This window comes from Crocodylus siamensis, chromosome 4 (assembly GCF_052110815.1).
Source record: "Crocodylus siamensis isolate JL-2025a chromosome 4, ASM5211081v1, whole genome shotgun sequence".
In the NCBI taxonomy this organism is placed as follows: domain Eukaryota; kingdom Metazoa; phylum Chordata; order Crocodylia; family Crocodylidae; genus Crocodylus; species Crocodylus siamensis.
In genome coordinates, this window is record NC_143398.1 from 90,159,399 (window position 1) to 90,181,494 (window position 22,096).

Here is a 22,096-nt window from a genome sequence, read left to right on the forward strand (position 1 = left end):
CAAGGGGGAAATAATGCCAGAGGTAAGTAAGGGAGACCACTGTACCTGAGTTCTCCAAGGTAGAAAAGAGGCAGTCTGAAAAAGTAAATTCCTGAAAATTAGGAAGGCAAAGGGTAGCGAAGAAGGGGAGGGGTGGGGAATGGTGACGTGTAAATGGTAAGGTCAGGCAGTTACCTGGTGAATTAGATGTCAGGGAGATTAACGTGTCATAAATCCAACGTCTGTATTGAGTCCATGATTTTTTGTATCCAGTAGATTTATGAACTGAAGTTTATAGGCATGACTATGAGAGGTGTTTTGTAAATTCTGTTTGAGGATTAGAATTTAGAGATTGGAAAAGGAGTGATTGTCTTGTGTGAGTGTGCATCCACAGGTAATTGGATATTTGTGTCTTTGATAGATTTTTGGTGTGCAGTTGATCTCATGTGTAATTGTTTGGTTTCTCCTACATATTTTCCATCAGGGCATTTGGTGCACCAGATGAGGTTCATGACATTTCTGGAGGTGCAGGTGTAAGATCTAGGAATGGTGATGATTCTGTTGTGGGATGTAGTTATTGTGGGGGTGTTGGAGATGTGCTGGCAGGTTTTGCATTTCTTGTCCTGGCATGGTCTGAATCCATTTGGTATGGTCTGGGTCATAGGGAGTTTGCTTCTGGTGATGAGGTTTGGTGCTTGTTTAAAGGCTAGTGTGGGTGGTTCTGGGAAGATCTCTTTAAGAATTGGGTCATCTTCTAGTATAGGTTGTAATTATTTGAATATTTTCTGTGTAGGTTCCAGGGAAGGGTAGCATGTCATAACTAATGGTCTACCATTTGTGGGGGTTATCTTTTTGTACTGCACCAAATCTTTGCGTGTGTGACCGCCGGGTTGTGATTCCCCATTCTCAGGTGGTTCTAGTCCTGTAGGTAGATGACACTAACCTCTTGGGACCTCTTCGGTATCGGAGCAGTTCTCTCTCGCCCAAGTCCCTGACCTTGTTCTCGCTTGCCACAACTTGATGTTCTACAGTGTCAAGGTCGGTTCATGGTACACTCCGTGGCCCAGGTCCCTCGGCGGTGACATCACGGGGCTCTGCCACCCCTGTACTCCGGCCTCATGCCACCTCTAAGGCGTTCTTCTGTAGGTCCGGTTCCTCGATGGTAGCATAATATTCCCTCCCCACCTATTCTGCCCCTGCCGTGGTGCTTGCCAGACCAGCTTAGTCCACGGTACTCCTTGCCTTCTCCCTGTTTGACCTTGTATGAGGTTGCAGCACAGGTTCGGCCTCACCAAAGCACCAGCGACCCTCTATCTATGAAGATGCTACCTTAGCTATCCCAGCTGGGGCATCCAACATCACAAAGCAAAACACAACAAACAAACATGAAGACCCGCTACTCAGCCCCTCTACATGCTGAGCATCCTATCTGGACCTCCCCGGTCCTTCTGGGCCATCCTTGGCCCCTAGTCTCCCTAGTGCCACTACAACTTTACGGCACTGTGGCTTGGCGGTGATCCCCACCCCGACTACACCCTCTCCAGGCTGTCCTGGGGCTTCTTCCCCTTTATGTGGCCGAGTCTCCGCACCGTCACCCCGGCACTCCACCTGCAGATCATGCTGTCTTCAGGCTTGTGCTCCATTGTGCCCTCCGTGGCCCTGCTTCCCGCTCCTCCTCTATCAGGAGCAGCCTCCAGCCACGCTGTCTGCCTCTGCTCCTCCGGACCCACACCGTCGGCTAACGCTGACGCCTTTCTCCCTGGTGGAGCCGGTAGCTGCCTCTCCCTGGGGTTCTCCACCCCTCTTGCCAGCAGAGCCGTTAATTGCTCTGCCCTGGGGCCATCCACCTCTTCCATGGCTGCAGCTGCCGCTTTTAACTTCCCTGGCTGGCGTCCTTCCATGACGTCACCGGCTGGACACACCTGTATAAACAAGCGGCTGACGCGCTGCGCGGGTCCTCTCTGCAGCGTCGCGTGCTCCTCCTCAAGTTCTGCAGGTAAACTCAGTTTACCAGTTGTCTCCCGGGACAGCGTGATATCTGTGTGGCTTTTTCAGAAATATGATCTATCTTTCTTTAAGAGTGTCCTTGTTAGGTGAAGGGCCTTTAGAGATTTGTGAGGTGGCGATCACAGGTTCCTTGGTGCAAACTTGGTGGTATCGGAGAGCTTGCTTGTAAATTACAGCTTTCTTGGTGTATTTAAGGTGATTTCTGGGTCTGTGTATGTAATCTGGAATATGGTTTTGGTTCCAACACTAGACTACTTCTGCTTATGTCTCTTCTTGTAGGGTTATAGCTCCAGATAATGGAAAGTAATGAGAGATGATTTTCTCTTATCTCTGTCTTGGACTTTCTCTGTAACATGCCTCCTTTTAAAATCACATGCCTTTCGATCTTGCATCTTCCATGATGAGTCATCCCAACTTTCTACCTTGCTCAAGTTTATAAACTACATATCTAGATATATTTATTTCTCAAATATCAAAAGAAATTTGTAAGAAGGCAAAACAACCACCTGGAAGTGTGATGCCTTGTACCTCCTTACTTGTAACATCTATTTCTATAACTAGCCAATTGTCTGTCAACAATGATGGGGCGGGGAGCGGGCAGGGATGGAGCCCCACGACCTCACCCACCCAGACCTGCTCCCCCCTTCCCACCTGCTGCTTGGGATCTGGGCCCACTCCTCTCCTCCCCCAGTCACTGCCATGTCAAGCCAGGCCAGGCTCGCTGCTCCTCCCCACCACCATGGTGGGCCACCTCCTCCCTCGGCTCAGGCTAAGTTCTTCTTCCCCCCTTGGGCCCAGTCCCACTCCTTTCCCACTCCCTGCCTCTCCCCAGCATCAGCTCCAAGCCCACTCCTCCTGTCCTCCCCCACAGAACTGCCGTGGGGTCAGCCCAGGCCTGCTGCTCCCACCGCCATGGCAGCCCAGCTTCTACCCAGCCTTGGCCCTGGTCCTCCTTTGCAGTGGGGCTGGGCCTACTCCTCCCCACCGCCATCACATTGAGCCATGCAGGTGGTGACAATGAAAGGCGGCAGGGGCAGGCCAAGGCCAGAGCCAGTGGCTTTGCCTCCCCTGCAGAATCCTGACCCCACTCCCCCCCACGCTACTGCCACGGTCACCTGCAAGGAGTAAGGGGGAGGCAAGGCCAGCTCCAGTGGCCTCACCTTCCCCCGCTTCATCGTTGCCACCTGCAAGCAGTAAGTCAGGAGGGGCAAGGCCAGCTGGCCTCGCCTCCCCTCTTCTGTCCGCTCTGTTGCCCCTGCCTCCAGGGAGCAGGGTAGAAGGGGTGTCTCCACCATCATGCTGGAGCTCCATTGGATGCTACCAATCAGAGCATGAATAAAGCGTTATGGATGGACAGACAGACAGACGCACAGACTTAGGATTTTATATTAGAATAATAATACAGGCAGTTCTCGACTTACAACATTCTGAATTACAATGTTTAACACTTACAACATTTCTAAATTGACACCCTGTTTCAACTTTGATGTTAGTTTCAACTTTACAATGCTTGATCCAATGCGATGCCATGTTGGTGAACAAGTTTGCTGCATTGCTCATCTCCCTGGAGAACATCTGTCCAAACTTCCTTGGACACTTTCTTTAAAAAAGCAGACAAGACTGCAGAAAAACCTGCAGCCAAGACTTCTGAGAAGACTCCATCCAAGAACCCTTCAAAAAGTCTAACCAAGAGCTTTTCAAAAAATCCAGCAAAGTCACCTCAAAGAAGTTCTTCCAAATGAATATGATTGCTATTTACAATATAAATACATATCTATATTAGTCATCTATAATTGATCAAGCACAAAATTCTGGGGTATTTTTAGTGAAAATAGGGTATCGGGCCTTGATTCAGGAACAATCCCCCATTTATAACATAGTTTCTTATGAGAAAATTTGTTCTGAGTTACGTTTAGACTTAAGACGTGGTTTTCAGGAACCAATTGTGTTGTAAGTCCGAGGACTGCCTGTACACTTATTCTGCCCATGCAGAGTATTCTGATTGGTTGTCTTAGCAGCCAATCACAATGCTTAGTGAAACAACCAATCAGAGTGCTCCGCATGGGTAGGCTTTGCTGGGGAGTGGGGGGGCGGAGGGTGGAAAGCAGTGACAGGCCTGGTGGTCTTATTTAATTTAATTTTATTCTTTTCTTTTCTGTCTGTCTCAGAGACTGCCTGCATCTCTTGCAGCTGGGGAGCAAGCTCCAAGCAGGCTGTGCAACTCCTGAGCTGTGGGGGACTCCTGTGCTTCCCTCCATGGTGGTGGTGCCTCCCAGGACTGCCTGGGTGGGGTGCCAGTGGGTGGCTGTTGCCTGGGGAGTGCTGCTAATGCAGAGGAAGGCACCAGAGCCCCTTGCAGCTAAGGGGCTGCAGGATCTGCCAGCCACTCACTCCCCAGCCACAGAAGATTCAGGCAGGATCCAGGAGAGAGAGAGAAAAAAACACTGTTTTTCCCTTCCCCTCATCACTTTGTTTTTTCTTGGTGGAGCCTGCCTGTGCCTGCTTCCACGGCAGGCCAGGCCAGGCCCGGCCCACTGCTCCTTCCCACCACTGCGGTGGGCCAGCTTCTCCCTCAGATCAGGCTCAGTTCTCACCAGGTCGTGCAGCCCCTGAGCTGTGTGTGTGGGCAGGGGCAGTGCTTCCCTCTGTGGCAGTGGTGCTCCCTGGGGCTGCCCAGGGTGGTAGCTGCGCAGGTTCAACCTGAGCACACAGGCAGTACCTGACAGATCCAACAGTACATGGGGCACTGGAAGCCTGGGTGCGCTCAGGGAAGCTCAGGCTTAGCAGCCTTCCAGTGCCCTGTGCACTGTCCTAGTCACCTCCCCACTACATGGGACTGCCTGGGAATGGACTGGCTGCCCCAGAGGAAGGCAACTGGGTGTGCTGGCAGCCAGAGAAGGTGGTGGGGACAGTGCAAGGGAGACAGAAAGCCTGGCAAGCCCAAGCTTCCCCAAGCAGACCTGGGCTTCCAGCGCTCCATGCGCTGTCCCTGCCATCTTCTCCAGATCTTATTCTAGGACTATAAGCAAATCACAAGATAAGGCTTTTGACAAAATATGTATTTATATTCTTAAGCATATGTTTACACATGGACAGTTTTTTTGCCTTTTCAAGGGTGAGAAGTTTTGATTCCATTAAAGTATTTGGTCAAAGGATAACTAAAAATCCTTTATTTAAAGAAATACTTTACTCAATGATCTGCTCAGGTCCCTTCCAACCCTAGAAACTATGAAACTTCTGCAACAGAAATTTAATTGTAAATGTTTTGTGGGTTTCAGCTAGTTTATATTAAAATCTCAAAACAGGAGCTTTGTACAGTGCTAGTTATGTGATGGGGGGGAAAAATGAAATGTAATTAAATTTGGCAAGTAGTATTTTGGGTTGAAATTCATAACATACCACTAAATAGAATCCACTAAGGTCCTCCGTGTTATAAAGGTGTAAAGTAAGGGTGGCTGAGTTGGGCCCTAAATATTTGCTATTACTCAAAAAAAAAAAAAAAAAAAATTTTTTTTTTTTTGGAAGGAAGGCTCCTGCCATGTATTGCATTCAAATTCAGTTGAGATTGACTCCCCCTTTTCCTCACTGATCAAGCCAGTAGATGATAAACTAGGCAGTTTAGTGTGTGGGGTGGGGGATGTGGTTGGGGGGGGACACTGAACCTCCAAGTCAGGGTTAACTGAGCAACATCTTGTGATCATAGGCAGTGGGAGACATTTTTTGGGGGGGTTGAGCATGCATACGCATGTGAGCACCCCCACCTTGAATAGGAAAGTCTGTGGGGGAAGGCGAGGGATGAGGGGAAAGGGCCATGGGGGGAAGGGCAGAGTCAGTCCCGGGATAGGGGCCATGGCCCGCTATGCCTGTACAGTTGCCCCTTGCCCCTTGCCCCGTGCCCTGGGTGGTTGCCTGGGACTGGCAGGCCCTGCAAATTTGCCACCCCACAGCCCTGCAGCTGCCTCCCTGCACTGCCTGGGGAGGGCCTGGAGCTGGGGGCCAGAACAGGACCAACCTCAGCTGGACTACCAGGTCAGAGGGGACAAAGCCTGCGGGACCCCCTGCACCTGTCCCACACCATCCCACACCACCCTCTTGTCAGACCAACCTGGTGGCCTTTTACGATCAGGTCACCAAATCATTAGACGCAGGGGTTGCTGTGGATGTAGTCTTTTTGGACTTCCGGAAGGCTTTCGACACTGTCTCTCACCCTGTCCTCATCAAAAAGCTGGGAGACTGTGGTGTTGATGCCCACACAGTCAAATGGGTCGCTAACTGGTTGGAGGGCCGCACCCAGAGGGTGGTAGTGGATGGGTTCTTCTTGACCTGGAAGGACGTGGGCAGTGGGGTTTCGCAGGGCTCGGTCCTCGGGCCCGCACTGTTCAACATCTTCATCAGTGACTTGGATGAGGGGGTAGAAAGCACCCTGTTCAAGTTTGCTGATGACACTAAGATGTGGGGGGATGTGGGTGCACTAGAAGGGTGCAATAGGCTACAAGCTGACCTTGACAGGTTGCAACGGTGGGCGGATGAGAATAGGATGGGGTTTAACACTGATAAGTGCAAGGTGTTGCACATGGGGAGGAAGAACCGGCACCACACTTACAGGTTGGGGAACTCCCCTCTTGCCAGCACGGAGACGGAAAAGGATCTTGGAGTCGTCATTGACTCCACGATGAACATGGGCCAGCAGTGTGGGGAGGCAGTCAAGAAGGCCAACCGTACCCTGTCATGCATCCACAGATGCATCTCGAGCAGGTCCAGGGAGGTGATCCTCCCCCTCTATGCGGCACTGGTCAGGCCGCAGCTGGAGTACTGCGTCCAGTTCTGGGCGCCACACTTCAAGAGGGACGTGGACGATATGGAAAGAGTCCAGAGGAGGGCCACTCGTATGATCAGGGGTCAGCAGGGCAGGCCTTATGAGGAGAGGCTACGGGACCTGAACCTGTTTAGCCTCCCCAAGAGAAGGTTAAGGGGGGACCTTGTGGCCTGCTACAAACTGGTCAGGGGGGATCAGCAGGTATTGGGGGAGTCCCTGTTCCCCCGTGTGCTGCCAGGAGTGACCAGGAATAACGGTCACAAGCTGGTGGAGGGTAGGTTTAGATTAGATATTGGGAGGCGCTACTTCACAGTCAGGGCGGCTAGGGCCTGGAACCGGCTTCCAGGGGAAGTGGTGCAGGCTCCTAGCCTGGGGATTTTTAAAAGGAAGTTAGATGAGCACCTTGCCGGGGTCATCTGACCCCGGTGCTCTTTCCTGCCAAGGCAGGGGGTCGGACTAGATGATCTACCTAGGTCCCTTCCGACTCTAGCTACTATGAAACTATAAGAGCCCAGTGCAGCTCAACGACTCTCCAGAGGCAGCCAGCAGGGGGACACAACACATGGCCTCCTGATCTTTGCATGGGGCAAGGGTGGACTGCGGTTGTGGGCTGTGCTCAGCTTCTGCTCTCTGTCTGCATGCCTCACTGCCGTCTTTGAAATCAGTGCAGCTCCATGTGTGTCTGCTGCTGGGCAGGCCAAACAGCTAGGTACAAGGTGCCATGCCATGCTGCTTTCAAAGGTGGCAATGAGGTATGCAGGCAAAACCCAGTCCACGGCTGCAGCCTGCCCTTGCCCTTTGCACAGATTGGGGGGCCACGTGCCCCCAACCTTGGATCCCTGGTGCCTCACCTCTGGAGGAGCTGCTGGGTTCTGATTGCTCCATGATCCAGCCCAGCTGTGGTCCCATTAACGGTGAATGGGGCCCCAGCCAGGCTGACTTATAAGACACTGTGTCCAGGGTCATGGTATGGAGGAGCCAATGAGGGGAAACATAACCCCTCTCTCCCAGCTCCCCTGTGGTGTGCTCGGTGCCAGGAGCCACCTGCCCACACCCCTGGATGAGCTGCCAGGCTCTGACTGCCCCATGACCCAGCCCAGCCAAGGTCCCAGTCCCCATGAATGGGGCCCTGGCTGGACCAAGTCATGGAGCAATCCCCATAAAGCAGCAAGGAGCAGGGCAGGGGCAAATGATTCACTCCTGCCCCTACCCCACTGTCTCCTGCACTGTGGGGTTTTCTATCTGTCCCCCACCCCTGCCTCTCCATCCCAGGCAGAAAGGAGATTTAAAGAAACTTACCTGCCAGTGGAGCTGGCTGTGATCCTGGCTGCACAGGGTATGTGAGTGTGAGAGCCCCTCTCCTCTTGCTGCACAGTGTGCATCTAGGCTGCCCTGGGGCCCTACCTACTGCCTTGTGTTTGTGGGGGCTGAGGCCTGTTAGCCCTCCCCTTCCACTGCCTATGTCTGTGATCCTAAGGCATCATGTGGGCTGCAGACCCTTGAATTTTACAGCCTGGGTGGGCCCCTGGCCATTTCAAGATTTGGGACATGACCTGCACAGCAGAGTCCAGGTGACATGGAAGCAGAGGCCCCAAGCCTCTGAAGTCAGAGCAAGAACCATGCACTGAGAACTGCATCCTCACACATCTGCTGCTGCTTCCATCTGTTTATCTACCCTTGCAGCCTTCCACCCGCTCCCTTGCAGCCAGATGATCATCCACCTATGGGTAACGTCATGGACCATAGATGAACCGAGCCTATCCCCCCCCAACAGCCAAACTTGGGGACACAAGTAGCATTTTGGGGAAATAAAAGATCTCATCACCATCTGGGCTGAGAAATGCATCCAGCACAAGCTCCAGATAGGGAATTGAATCAGAGATATCTTCAAGCGCATTCATTGCCCAGCAGATGCAGGGGCGGGATCACAATAGAGACTGAGAGCAATGTCTCACCAAGACCATGTTGATAAGGAGATATTATTACCACACGTTTGACACTAGAAAGTGGTCTGGGAGCTGGGGGCAGACCATGCCATTCTATGAGGACCTGTCCTGTATCCTCACCAAGAACAGGGCAGATGCGATCCCTCCCTCACCCTCTCATGCCCACAAGATCAGGGGTCTTTCAGAGGAATTGCCCACAGGGACCCTGCTGGAGGATGAAGAGATAGAGGGAGGCCCCGTGACCCTATTCCTCACACATCTCTGTGCTCCTCTCAGAGGCATGGAGAACATGCCAACGCCCCTGTACCAGTGCAGCCAATTCTCCTGATGCTTCAGGCCACACGTGGATGCTGTGCAACCCGTCACAGTAAATTTTACCCCATCTCCACATGACTGTGACAGGAACCCAGGACCCAGACCCCAGGAGAAATGCACAGCCCCCAGAGTGGGGGAGGAAGGAGCAGCACAGAGAGCCAAAGCCACCGCAGACCATCCACTCTGTCATAGCCCTCCCTCAGGCCATTGTGGCTGTGAAACCCATGAAGGGGTTGGAACCGGGAATGCTGGAGTTTATCAGGGAGGGTGAATTGATTACTTTTGCCCCACCTGTGCCTAAGCCTAGAGCCTAGCCAGGGATCATAAATCAATGGGATCATAAATCTGTATAATTGGCATGTGCTTGCCATTTCTTTCAGGACCATGCTGTGTTCCATGGGAGATTCAAGCCTAAGATACCCCAAGCACTTGCATGGAAAAAAATTCGGCCCTTGTCAAAAAAAAAACAGATTTCCCTCCCTCCCTGCCACTCCTGGAAAAAGACACATGTGATGAAAGGATTCCAACATGGGGACCAGTATGTCATCTGGTCAGCTTTCACTGCTAGGGTGACTCCCGGGTTGTGCACCTGGACAGGCTTTTCGCCTCCACTGTAATTAATCCATAGGTGAGGTCCAATGGGCAGCAGCTGACTCCAGTTCTCATGGCACAGACTGTATTGACCTCGCAGTGCAATCCCCAGCCCCCTCCCAGATCACAGGCCCATCCCAGCCCTGAAACTCCTCCTCCCAATTCCTCTCACTTCTGAAAGCTAAGCAACCCCTCCCCCTTGTCTGCAGGCTCTGCATCTTTGCACAGAAGGCTATCTCACAACAGCTGACATAGTGAGTCCAGGACGAGTGGTTGAACACCTGCTGAGAGAATGAAAGATGTGTACAAGATGCCAGCAAAATGAATAGGAAATGTTACAAGTTCTGGTTGCAGCCTCTGAGCTCAGGATGTACACCACAGAATCCTGTTGCCACGGGCTGCAAGACCAGCAGAAGGAATTAATTGAGCCTTCTACAGGGGAAATGAAAAGGCTGGGGGGTGCAGAGTCTCATGACCAGAGGCTCCAGATGGCCACCTGCTGTTTGGAGGAGATTGCTTGTGGCACAGCAGAGCTGAGAGAGTTGCGATAGGGAATAAATGCACATGGTCCTGGACTGCTAACAGTCAACCTGGAGGTACAGCCCCACCCAGGTGGGTTTAGGCCAGTCCTGAAGGGGTGCAGGACCACTCAGAATAGGCAGGAGGGTGCACCCCACCAGCCTACCATGCCAGGTGGTTTCATAGTTTCATAGTTGGTAGGGTTGGAAGGGACCTGAGTGGATCATCAAGTCTGACCCCCTGCCATAAGCAGGAAAGAATGCTGGGGTCAAATTACCCCAACTGGGTGATAATCTAGCCTCATTTTGAAGACCCCCAGGGTAGGGGTGAGCACCACTTCCCTTGGAAGTTGGTTCCAGATCCTGACTGTGAAGTAGTACTTCCTGATGTCTAGCCTGAACCTGCTCTCAACTTGTGGCTGTTATTCCTAGCTACTCCTGGTAGTGCTCAGGGGAACAGGGACTCTCCCATTGCCTGCTGGTTTCCCTTGGCAAATTTATAGGCAGCCACCAGATCCCCTCTCAGCCTTCTCTTGTGGAGGCTCAGGTTCAGGTCCCATAGCCTCTCCTCATAGGTCCTGCCTTGCCGCCCCCGACCATGTGAATGGCCCTCTTTTGGACCCTCTCAATGCTGTCCACATCCCTTCTGAAGTGTAGCGCCCAGAACTGGATGCAGTACTCCAACTGTGGCCTGACCAATGTCACATAGAGGTGGAGGATCACTTCCTTGGACCTACTTATGATGCATCTGTGGATGCATGACAACGTGTGGTTAGCCTTACTGACTGTGTCCTCACATTGGCAGTCCATGTTCATCTTGAAATCAATAATAACTCCAAGATCCTTTTCTGCCTCTGTGCTGATGATATGGGAGTTCCCCAGCCTATAAGTATGCTGCTGGTTCTTTCTCCCTAGGTGCATCACCTTGCACTTGTCAGTATTGAATCCCATCCTATTCTCATCCACCCACCCCTGTAACCTGTCCAGGCATAGTTGTAGCCTGTCCCTCCCTTCTAGTGTGCCCACCTCTCCCCACATCTTAGTGTCATCCACGAATTTGAACAAGGTGCTTTTCACCCCTTTGTACAAGTCGCTGATGAAGATGTTAAACAGCGTGGGCCCGAGAACTGAGCCCTGGGGGACCCCACTGTCCACGTCTCTCCAGGTTGAAAATGACCTGTCCACCACCACTCTCTGAGTATGGCCCTCCAGCCAATTTTCAACTCATCTGACTGTGTAGACATTGATGTCTCAGTCGCCTAATTTTTCAATGAGAATGGGGTGAGAGACAGTGTCGAAGGCCTTCCTAAAGTCCAGAAAGACTACGTTCACCGCATCACCTGTGTCCAAGGATTTTGTGACCTGGTCATAGAAGACATGCAGGTTGGTCTGACAGGACCTGTCCCTAATGAACCCATGTTGGTTGCCCCTGTGCATAATCTCTCCTGCTGGTCCCTCGCAACTGTGCTCCTGGATAATTTTCTCAAAGAGTTTCCCCAGTACCGAGGTAAGACTAATGGGTCTATAGTTTCCCAGGTCCTCTTTCCTTCCTTTTTGAAAATGGGGACCACATTGGCCCTTTTCCAGTCCTCTGGGACCTGGCTAGAGCACGAGTGCTCGTAAAGTCATGCCAGGAGTCCCACAATGACCTCTGCCAATTCCCTCAGCACCGTGAGGTGGAGATCATCTGGACCTGCTGATTTGAACACGTCCAGCCCCACCAGAAGTTCCCTAAGTCCTCTCTGACCCTAGGTGTGGTGGTGCCTCTCTTGAGTCCGTCCAGATTCCCATTGTGGGGATTGTCCTGGTCCCTGCTCAGAAAAATGGAGGCACAGAATTTATTAAAGAGGTCAGCTTTATCGTCTGGTGCAACCACCAGATTGCCAAGTGTGTCTTGCAGGGGCCCCATGTTACCCGATGCTTTCTTTTTACTCCCTATGTATTTAAAAAAGGACTTCTTGTTATCTCTGATCCTGGTCGCTAGTCCTAGTTCTGTCTCTGCCTTAGCCTTCCTACAGTCTCGAGCACTACATTATAATATTCCTTGGTGATGGCCCCTCTCTTCCATTGAGTGTACAACTCCTTTTTAGCTTTAAGACGTTCCTGAATGCCTTTGGTGAGCCATGGGGGCTTTTGAGCACTCTTGCCCCCTTTGACTTGCATTGGGACTGTCACCCTTTGGACTTGGAGGATCGTCTCCTTAAGGAGCGAATGCTCGTCTTGGACTCCCAACTCCCCCACCCTCTGGGACCTCAGTGCCTCTCTGACTAATCTCCTTAGCTCATTGAAATCGGCTGTCCTGAAATCAAGGGCTGCTGCCTTGCTGCAGGCCTTTGACACCCTGCGCTGGATGGTGAATTCCAGTAGGTGATGATCGCTATCGCCCAGGTGGTTGAACCCACAGTCCCCTCACCAGGTCATCGCCTGTGGCCAGGACCAGGTCCAGCAAGGCATTTCCCCTGGTGGGACTGTGTACCTCCTGGGTTAGGTGGAGGTCCTGTATCTCAGCTAGGAACCTACATGAGTGGTCAGACCTGACTGATGCTCCTCCCAGCAGATGTCCAGGTAGTTTAGGTCTCCCATGATGACCACATCCCTTGACTTAACTGCCTCTGCAAGCTGACCTGAGAATTCATGGTCCAGCTGTTTCCCCTGGTTGGGTGGTCAATAGTAGACACCACCGTTAAGTCTCTTTCCCCCTGGCCCCCTTGTATTTTAACTCACAGCACTTCAGTCTGCCCCTCCTCTGACCCCATGCTTTTTGTTGAGGACATGCATTGCTCTTTAATGTAAAGCGCCATACCCACACCATTCCTCCCCATTCTATCCCTCCTGAACAGTCTGTAGCCCTTGATGTTTACCACCCAATCATGGGTTGAATCCCACCAGGTTTCAGTGAGCCCCACTGGTTGCTGGGTTAGCTTCCAGCAGCAGAGGCCTGTGGCTCCACTCCTAGCCTGGGTCCCACTTTAGGGGAGCAGGACACCCTTGGCAGGGATAGGATAGCTTGGGCCAGCTGCCTGACATGAGCCCCAGGCATCTGTGAGGGCTACAGGTCCGTGGTCCTTGAAGGGGGAGATGGCCCTCAGGGGCCGAGGGAACAGCAGTCCCATGTGGGTGGGCCAACAGTCTTTGACACCTGCTTCAGCAATGCATTCTGGGCTGCAGCTGTCTCAAACAGACATTGGGTATGGGATCATGCAGCTATCCAGCTCCTTCATGGAGAAGTTCCTGGCCTTGACTCTGTACCCCTGAAAAGCAAGGTGCAAGGTCAAAAGCCCTACACCCCATGTCTCCCTGCTGAAGTTTCATGTTTGTTCAGTTCAGGCCCTAGAGTATTCCCCCTAATCCCAAACCTCCTTCCAGGTTCTGTCTCCCTGTTCTTAACCCCTACCCCCATGCCAGCTCACTGCTGGACAAAGATTTGCTGTTTTTTATTAATTCAGAGGAGGGACCAAGCTGAGACATGGACAATGTTCAACATGTTTTCTTTATTAAACACAGGAAAGGTTTGGTAACCTCAACGTTTTAAGTGGAGGCACGTGTCTTTCTCACACTACATTCCCCCATACCTTAGTGTGTGCCCTGGGGAGGCAGGGGTTGAGAAGGGAGAGGGGAAGGAACTTGAGTTGTGGGCAGTGCTGCCCATGATGCAGGGCCAGAGGAACCTGGGGCAGGAGACACATGGTTCAGTGCCAGGTGTGGGCACTCAAAGCGCAGTCCACACAGGTAAGAAGGCAGTCAGCTAGGGCTTTCTGGATGTAGATAGCCTGCCATGGTATAGAGCCAGAGCCACACACATCTTCAGGATGCTCACCTGATAAATTTGGGGACCTCAGGAGTATAGTGCCTGCTCTCCATCACCCTGAAGAACGGGGAGTTGTGCATTGGATAACCCTGAAGTAGAGGACTGTTTTAGACATTCTCACCTGAAAATTAGCAGTTAACACCTCCCATTTCAAAGAAAAGTTATGACAATTCAACAGCAATCTTCTTACTGATTATCTGATTATTAAATAGTTGTTTCATCCAAAAATGTGAACACCCACAAAAGAAAATGTTTTAAATACAGTTGTCATGAACCCACAATATTTTGGGGTGTTCATGAGATATCATGCATGTTTGGTTGAATTTGTTTTACTAATAATGGCATATGTGATCTCTACGTAAATGTAGTGTCAAGCTGAATTTAACTTTATCATACTTCTGTTTATATGAGCTGTGGCATTTGATATAAATGCGTTCTTTTATGTTGTGATAGAGCTAGGATTGCATACCCTGGAAGTGATTTTCAGGTGTCATTCTTTAAACAATGTGTTTTTCACCTAGGAGACGTTCAAATCCTAAACAGTTAAGATAAGTAATCACTGAGATTTAGCATCTGACATGCATGGGGAGGCGGGGGGGGGGGGGGGGAACAGGCTAGGAGCCTTGTTCCCTGCCTAGCTCTGTGAGTGTGGAAGTGAGCTGGGAATAAACCCCCCAGCCTGTTCCGCCCCACCTCCCCTCCCACTGCTCTGTGCTTGTGGAGCTGGGCAGGGAACAGGCTCCCTTGTCCCTGCCAGTGGGGAGCTCTTAGCACTGGCTCCATGACCATGGGGCTCAGGCTGGGAGATCTTTCTCTCTCTGCACTGGAGCTGGTACTGAGAGATGAGGGTCTCCCAACCCAAGCCCCATGACCACAGAGCTCAGGTTGGGAGATAAGGGTCTCCCAGCCCAAGCCCTGTGACTGCAGAGCTCAGGCTGAGAGATAATGATCTCCCAGCACTGCCCCCACAGTCACAGAAGAGATAAGGGTCCCCCAGTCCCTGGCTCCCTGATCATGATCTTGGAGTGGGGGGCCTGTAACTCTCTGCTGCCAGGGCAGGGGGACATTGTCCCTGCCGAGGCTTCAGTGGTGGAGCCTGCCCCAGCAGCAGGCAGCTCCCAGGGGCAGGGAGCCATCTCCTACCCCCTGCTGAACAGCTGACTGGGAGCAGATTTTGCTCCCGTTCAGGCATCTACACAAGCACTAAGGAACCATTATTCATCTCGTGAAAATTTGCTAGCATTTTCAGGTAGCAAATTTTCTCAAGATTAGGGAGGTTTATTGTGAAGTAAGCATGTGTGCATGTAGACGTACATGCTTACTTCACAGTAAACTATGCTAATATGAGGTTAAGCATCTCATGTAGATGTGCTCAGTGATGCTTAACTGCGGAGCTGATTCATCAGCTCCACATTAAAGTGCACATGCAGATGCACCCATGGGTTTTACTACCTTTTGTCACATCCATGAAAGAGACTGAGATGTTTTATTTCTTCTACTATGGGCTCCATCACATTGCAGAAGGGAAATTATTCTGGTTAGTGAACCATCCATTCAATCTAGACTACCTTTGCCCTCCCTGCCCAGAGCCTACTCTATTGCAATGAACTACTCTGCTTTGCAGAAAGAGTGACAAAATTCCTTGGGCAGATGTGATATTTTTTATTAGACTAACTAAATAGTTGGAAAAATGGTTCTTTGCAAGCTTTCGGGCACAAACGCCTTTCTTTAGGCAAAGAGATTCTGGCTTCCCCTTCCAGAAAAAGTGACATCTTTCAGTAGGCCTCTCCTAAATTTGAGCAGTGATTGAAGATGAGGTTTCATCCTTCTGCAGTCACTGAATTCTGGCTCTTTGTAGTCAGGAAAAGTAAGATAGGAGTTGAGGCTTTAATATCTGTTGTAGTTTGGATATTAAAATTTATCATAGCCTGAGAAACTACAGTTATTTCTCAGAACTTTCTTTCTTAGATAAATTTATTGAGAAAATGCATTATTCAGTTAAAAACGTAAATAAAAGATGTGTACTGTGAAGTCTCATAAGGAGAAAATTATCTGTAAGCATAAGCAAAAATTCTAAAAAATCTACAGCTATAATGTTTGCTAAAGGACATTGATGTTTTTTGAGATTTGATGGAAATTAAAATGCAAGATTTTAGTCTTCATTTATGAGACATTACAAGTTTGTCTTAACACCCTCAGCAGAATTAGTTGCCAGCAGGTAAGCACTTTAGTTTGTTGGGTCTTGAGAGGGAAAATAAAAAGCACAATACCATTTAAAATGCACAACTTGATATGAATATTGGAGGGCAACGTTACAATCTTTCATTATTCTCAAGACTCCCCTGCCTCATTACTTTTCCTTTTTCAGGCATTTGATCTGTTCTCCTTTCCTTTTTTCTCAATCTTCTACATTAACTGTTCAAACAACATTGTTGACAGAGCTGGAAATACTCTGTAGTATCTCACTCAGGCAGTGGTCTTTCACATAGCGCTTTTACTTACTGCTCTTTTTTTTAATGCTCTAGGGATGAACAGCCCCCTCTAGTGATATCTGTGTGACAAGCTTTTAGTGATAAGATTAATTAGCAGAAAACAATTTTTCCTTTCATTCTGTAAGAATAAAGAAACATATGGACACCACTGGAAGCCAAGAGGAGGTATAAATGTCACCTAGGAAACATACTTTTAAAAATCTTCAAAGCATTTTGAAAGCTAAGATGCTTTAGCTGGCATATGCTCTTCCCTTGTCAGTTCCAAAATCTCTGCTTCAGAAGGCTATTTTTAATGTAGATTTTTCTTTTTCTTTTTTTTTTTTCTTTTAGCTTCATAACCCAATTAATAATTATGCTGCAGACTATGGATATTAAACTGGAGAGATTTCACTTTGTAGAAAGCAATCTCGTCTGATTTCTGTAATAACATGTCATTCTATATGCAAGATACCAGTGATACCAGCTATGGTTCTGTTTTCTGTATATTCCAGTGAGCACTGTTGTTGCCTTTTGTTCCTAAAGTATATATGCATGAAACCAACAGAATGATGAGACAAAATAACGTTGCCTAACATAAAAGCCCAGTCTGTTAGAAAAATGGAATCATTGTGCATAAATTAATGTCATTTATTATCTAATATTTGTTTTGCAAGAGTAGATATAAATATAAGCTTTATTAAAGTTAGTATCCCGTTAAGCTAAGCATAAAGAAATGCATGAGAAGATTGAATTAAAATCTTTATAATAAAGTTGAAATATAGCTTCATCTGCTCATCATTCTAGCTACAATAAACAGTCTGATTTCGCATAGCATTGTAGCATAGGTGAATCTTGAGACATCTGGAAAAGGACATTTTCCATACTGATAATTCAAATAGTTCTGGAGGATGCATACTTTCTCTTACCTTAATCTTGTGTATCGCAGGCAATGTATTTGGTCTCTAAAGAATTAATAAAAAGTATCAACTTTTTATATTATTTTAGCTTTTTTAATAAAAATAAAAATAATCTTTAAAAAAGGATAGAAAACTGTATTTGAATAAGAATGGACCATTTACTTAACACACGTTTTAAATAAAAAGAAAAAATTAACTGCAGAAGCTAGTATTGATTAACTCTGAAATGAGTTTTATGCTCAGCAAGTTAAATGAAGTGACTGGTCATTATGATGCTTATAATATTTAAGATAAAAATCATTGAAAGGCAATCACTTGTGAAAGAATGTACCTGGGAAATTGAAAAAGGAAATAATCATTCATTACAGAAAGACCAAAATACACTTTTGACCAGAAAAAATGGGTGGAGTTGTGATATGTGTCTCTGTTTCTTTACAGACTACATGGAAACAGGAAATGCATCTGTTTCAGAGGAACCCATGCAGGAATGTCCACTGTCAGAACATCAGTCTTCCATTCTATCCCCAGAGGTTTCTCCATCCCAAAGGACTAAAAGTAAATATAACAATTTTATGACTGGAGAAGCTTTGCCAAAGGTTCTAATACTATCATTTATTCTTGTAGTAATATAATTTATTCTACTAGTAATATATCTACAGAAATATAAATTGGGAAGAGAAAAAATAAAAGGGAATATTGATGTAAAAAAGTTAGTTCTTAGGAAGATTAATGAGCTGGGTGCTACCCCTCAGAAGAGGTATCAGTTTATTTTCTAATATGCAGTATAATATGTGTTATGTAGGAAGGAATTGAAATGAGTTCTTACAAATGAGCTATTAATGAATCATGCATTCAGTGTTGAGCTGGAGATGTGTACCACATGTGGTATACCCCAGATCAATCCATATGCTGTATACAGTGAGCACTTGTCCCAGCCCAACAAACTGCATATGAGATGTGGGGCTGGTTTGATGTGTGCTGCATGAAGCCAGATTGCCAGTAAAAAAACAGAGTAAAAATGGATGTCAGTAAAGTCAGTAAAAAAAAAATTACCTATCAGTAAAAACACTAAGCAGCTGCAGCTTGATTGAAGCTCTGACAGACAGAGAACAGCAGCATCGCCTGATGTCTAAGTGGGAGCATAGCACCCTGCAGGAAATGTTCTCTTGGCCAAGTGCTGCTGCTGTTGCTGTATACCAGACTGTCTATAATACTGCCGGGCTGCAGGTAGGTTTATTTGGAGGTCCATGCTGGGACAAGTGGAGTGGGGCTGGTAAGGTTGGTAGCTGGTAAGGGTGGGGGAGCAGCATGTTACAGTGGGAGCATCAAGGTGTGGGGATGAGTAGGGGTTTCTGGTGGGTGGTTGAGGGCAGCACAGTGTAAAACTATTCTTGCAATCAAGGAGAGTTGTCAACCCAAAAAATGTTTTTTACAGCAAACTTCTCACTGATTAAACTTTTTTTTACTATAGTTTGTGTTAAACCCTTAATGTTGAGCTCAGCTCTTCTAACTGGGGTCTGGCAGCAGGGCAGGGCCTGGCATAAGACTTATGTTAAATGTGCACCACTAAAAAGGCATCAGGAAAAAAGTTTGTCATAAAGAACTTATAGATTGTCAGAAAAAAACTTCTCTTGCATTGGCAGCCCTGCATGTAGCACAGAGGGCTGGGGCTGGGGCATGCACTGTACATGTTGTGCAGGGCAGTATGGGGCACATGTTGCAGGAGGTGTGCAGTGCTTGTTTGGGGACCAGATGACTTTGACGATCCTGCTGGGTGGAAGATCCACAACTTCGGGAAAAGCATTAGGTTTTGTCAATGCAAGAAGAAATATCTCCTTGCTCCCTGAAAAGTAACGATTTCACTCTTCATTTCAGTTGCTTTTTTCACTTGCAAAATAGCTGCTCCTATTAGAGAACTAAACTTGCTTCTGAGAACCACATTTTGATGTCTTTAGTTATGCTGGTTAGAACCTTACGTGACAAATAACCCAACTGACTACAGTAGAGGCATTAGACTAACAGGATTTTTTTCAATTCAATTTTTTTCATTCATGGTATGCATATGGGGTAAAAAAAGAAAGGTTTTGTTTGGTTGGTTTTACTTTCAGTGGACTCTGTTTTTAAAAAAAGATGTTTTAAAATAGCTTTTAATATTGTTTACTCTAACTTTCAATTTCTATTTCTTATAATATTTTTATTAATCATTATTTTCTAAATAGAAGGCTAAATACAAAGCACTATGTAAAAATCTTTTTAAACCACGTTCCAATATTCAAAACCCCAATTGATGTCTTAAATATAGAAAGTCCATTGTTTTTGGTTGTTGTTTTTTTAATTGATTGGATTCCATTGCTGGTTTTGAAACACTCAGCCATGACAATGAACATTTTTTTAATATTCTTAAATATTATCCTTAGACCTAGATCTTACTACTTATGCCTACAGGCACAGAGGACAATGCAAAGCTGCACCAGAAACACAGATATTAAACTGAGACACAATCATATCTGAGGCTTCATTGTAAATTCTTTGTGTGCATAATCTATTCAGTCCCTTAGGAGAGATTAGATTTCTTTCCCTCAGTGTGCTGGCGGAACAGCACACTGCACTTTCATTCTGTAGAGTGAAAGAAAGTGGAGAAGTGCTTTCTTTTCAGCCTCTTGCTCCCCAAAGGAAATGGGGAGTCACTGTATTAGCTAAACTGCAGGGACTCCTACTATTGGAGAACCCAGTATACTTGAACAAAATGAGATAGTTTCTTGTGTTCCTGCTGTGCTCCCTTAGTGTAGTCACTACCTCTTTCATTACTGATTCTGATTTACTCATACTGAATAGCATTGTACTTTATCTATAAAGGCCCCACTAGTGTTAATGGGGCTGCTTGCAGAATAAGGTACATATTCATTGGGATGCATGTATTAGAGTCTGGCCCATAATTAAATTTAGAAATATATGACACCAGTTGCTTTAGCACTTGGGTACCTTTTATCAAGAATTTAGCGATTAACAAAGGAATAACATCTTCAGAATAATAGTTAACATGTTAATCAGAGCAGACATGTGATGTGTAGAATGGCTCTGAAAGTCACAATGTATTCTGAACCATAAGGCACACAATTGAAGGAATAGTTCATCTTATTAAAAAGTTCGAAGAAATAAAATACCCTTTGAATTCTAATTCATGATTGTATTTTATTTACCTTTTTAAAGGTGAAGCTGTGACTGGAGAGTTATCAAAGCTCTTAAATGAAATCAAGTTATGCCAAGAAAAGGAGTATTCTTTTGAAGATTTGTCACATACAATATCAGAACATTTTCTGGACAATTTTAGTAAGATATCAGAAGAAGAACTTGTGACCAGTGGAAGCCAAACGAAACTTAATATAGTAAGTATGATGGGACACAGATAACTTTTATATTTTACATTGCTTCTTGTACATTCATTAGATTAATATAGCAAAATTGATATGAACTGCAGTCTGAAAAAGAATATGGAGTATGCTTGTTACAGATAGAAGGGATAAATATGAACCCTTATGTATTCAGGTGAGCAGTTATTTACCTGAATGACTACATTGACTTTAGTGGCACCATTGTGTGAGAAACTACTTATCAAGAGGAGTAAAGAATTTACATTCCAGTCCATAGGGAGAAGGGAGCCACCTAGAGGTAGCCAAACAAATACAAAACTTTGGTGAGGTGTTGGGTTTAGGCACCTGATTTAGATCTTTCCCAAGGTCTCTCTTCAGATTTGAGATTTACAGCATAGAACATATTCTTTATTCTGTTGAAAATAGCAACCTACATCCATTCTTTGAAAATAATTTGTCTCTATCTCTCTCCCTCTCCCTCTTCCTCTCCCCCTCTCTTTAATCTCTTTCTGGGGTGAATAATACCTTTTATACAATACAATATAATACAATACAATACAATACAAAACACTGAGATCACTTGCCCAGGAAGAGGAACAATTTGGTTCAAGTTCCTTGTCTTCCTAAGGGGAGTTTAAACAAACATCTCTTACCTTCCAGGAAATTGTCTTCACCAACAAGCTATTTTCACCTCCTAGGATGGTTTATGCAGCTGCAGTTGGTTTCAACCTCACATTTTCTAACTTGCAGGAGAGTACTGAAACTATTAGGATTTAGGCTAGTCTGCATGGGGCATTTTTCAGTCCTGTTAAAGTTATGCCACTGTTTAGCAAAGAATCCAAGATATAGGGGGCTGGACAGAGAGCCCACAAGGAGGAGCATGATTCTGTAATCTGGTGATTAGGACACTAACCTTAATTTTAAGGTATATTATTGTAAATTATTACCTTAATTTTAAGATATATTATTGTAAACTGTGATATTAAGGTATAATATTAGTCCTTTAATGTGAGTTTAGAAGATAAATTCTTTATTGTTTGTGAAAGGCTCGGGTAGTATGGTAATGTGAGGTCTGGGGGGCCTTATGGGTAGCACGGCCTGTTGGACATGTAGCCCCTCCCCTCAACTTGCCTGCCACGACTTTGATGTTAAGCTATCAAGAGCAGCGGTTCAGTGAAGATCTTCTTGAGAGAGCTTCCCGACAATGGCTGTGCTCACGATTGTTCGGCGCAATGTTCCACAGGGCTCCGCCTCCCCTACACCCCGTCCACTCGCCAACCAGATAGGTGACTGTGCGATGGTGGTTTCAATCCCGCAGGCTTGCTCACAGCCTGCTTCAGTTGGGGGGGACCCATGT

General features: G+C 47.1%; 1 protein-coding gene across 3 annotated transcripts in view; it reads left to right on the forward strand.

The window, feature by feature from the left end:
• ANKS1B (ankyrin repeat and sterile alpha motif domain containing 1B) overlaps positions 1-22,096 on the forward strand; it is an 845,363-nt gene that overhangs the window by 153,989 nt on the left and 669,278 nt on the right. For all 3 annotated transcript variants that reach the window (XM_090042850.1, XM_090042851.1, XM_090042852.1), the window contains 2 exons: positions 17,807-17,923; positions 20,579-20,754. In XM_090042850.1, the coding sequence (XP_089898976.1) occupies positions 17,807-17,923; positions 20,579-20,754 (293 nt within the window). The remainder of the gene's footprint in view (positions 1-17,806; positions 17,924-20,578; positions 20,755-22,096) is intronic.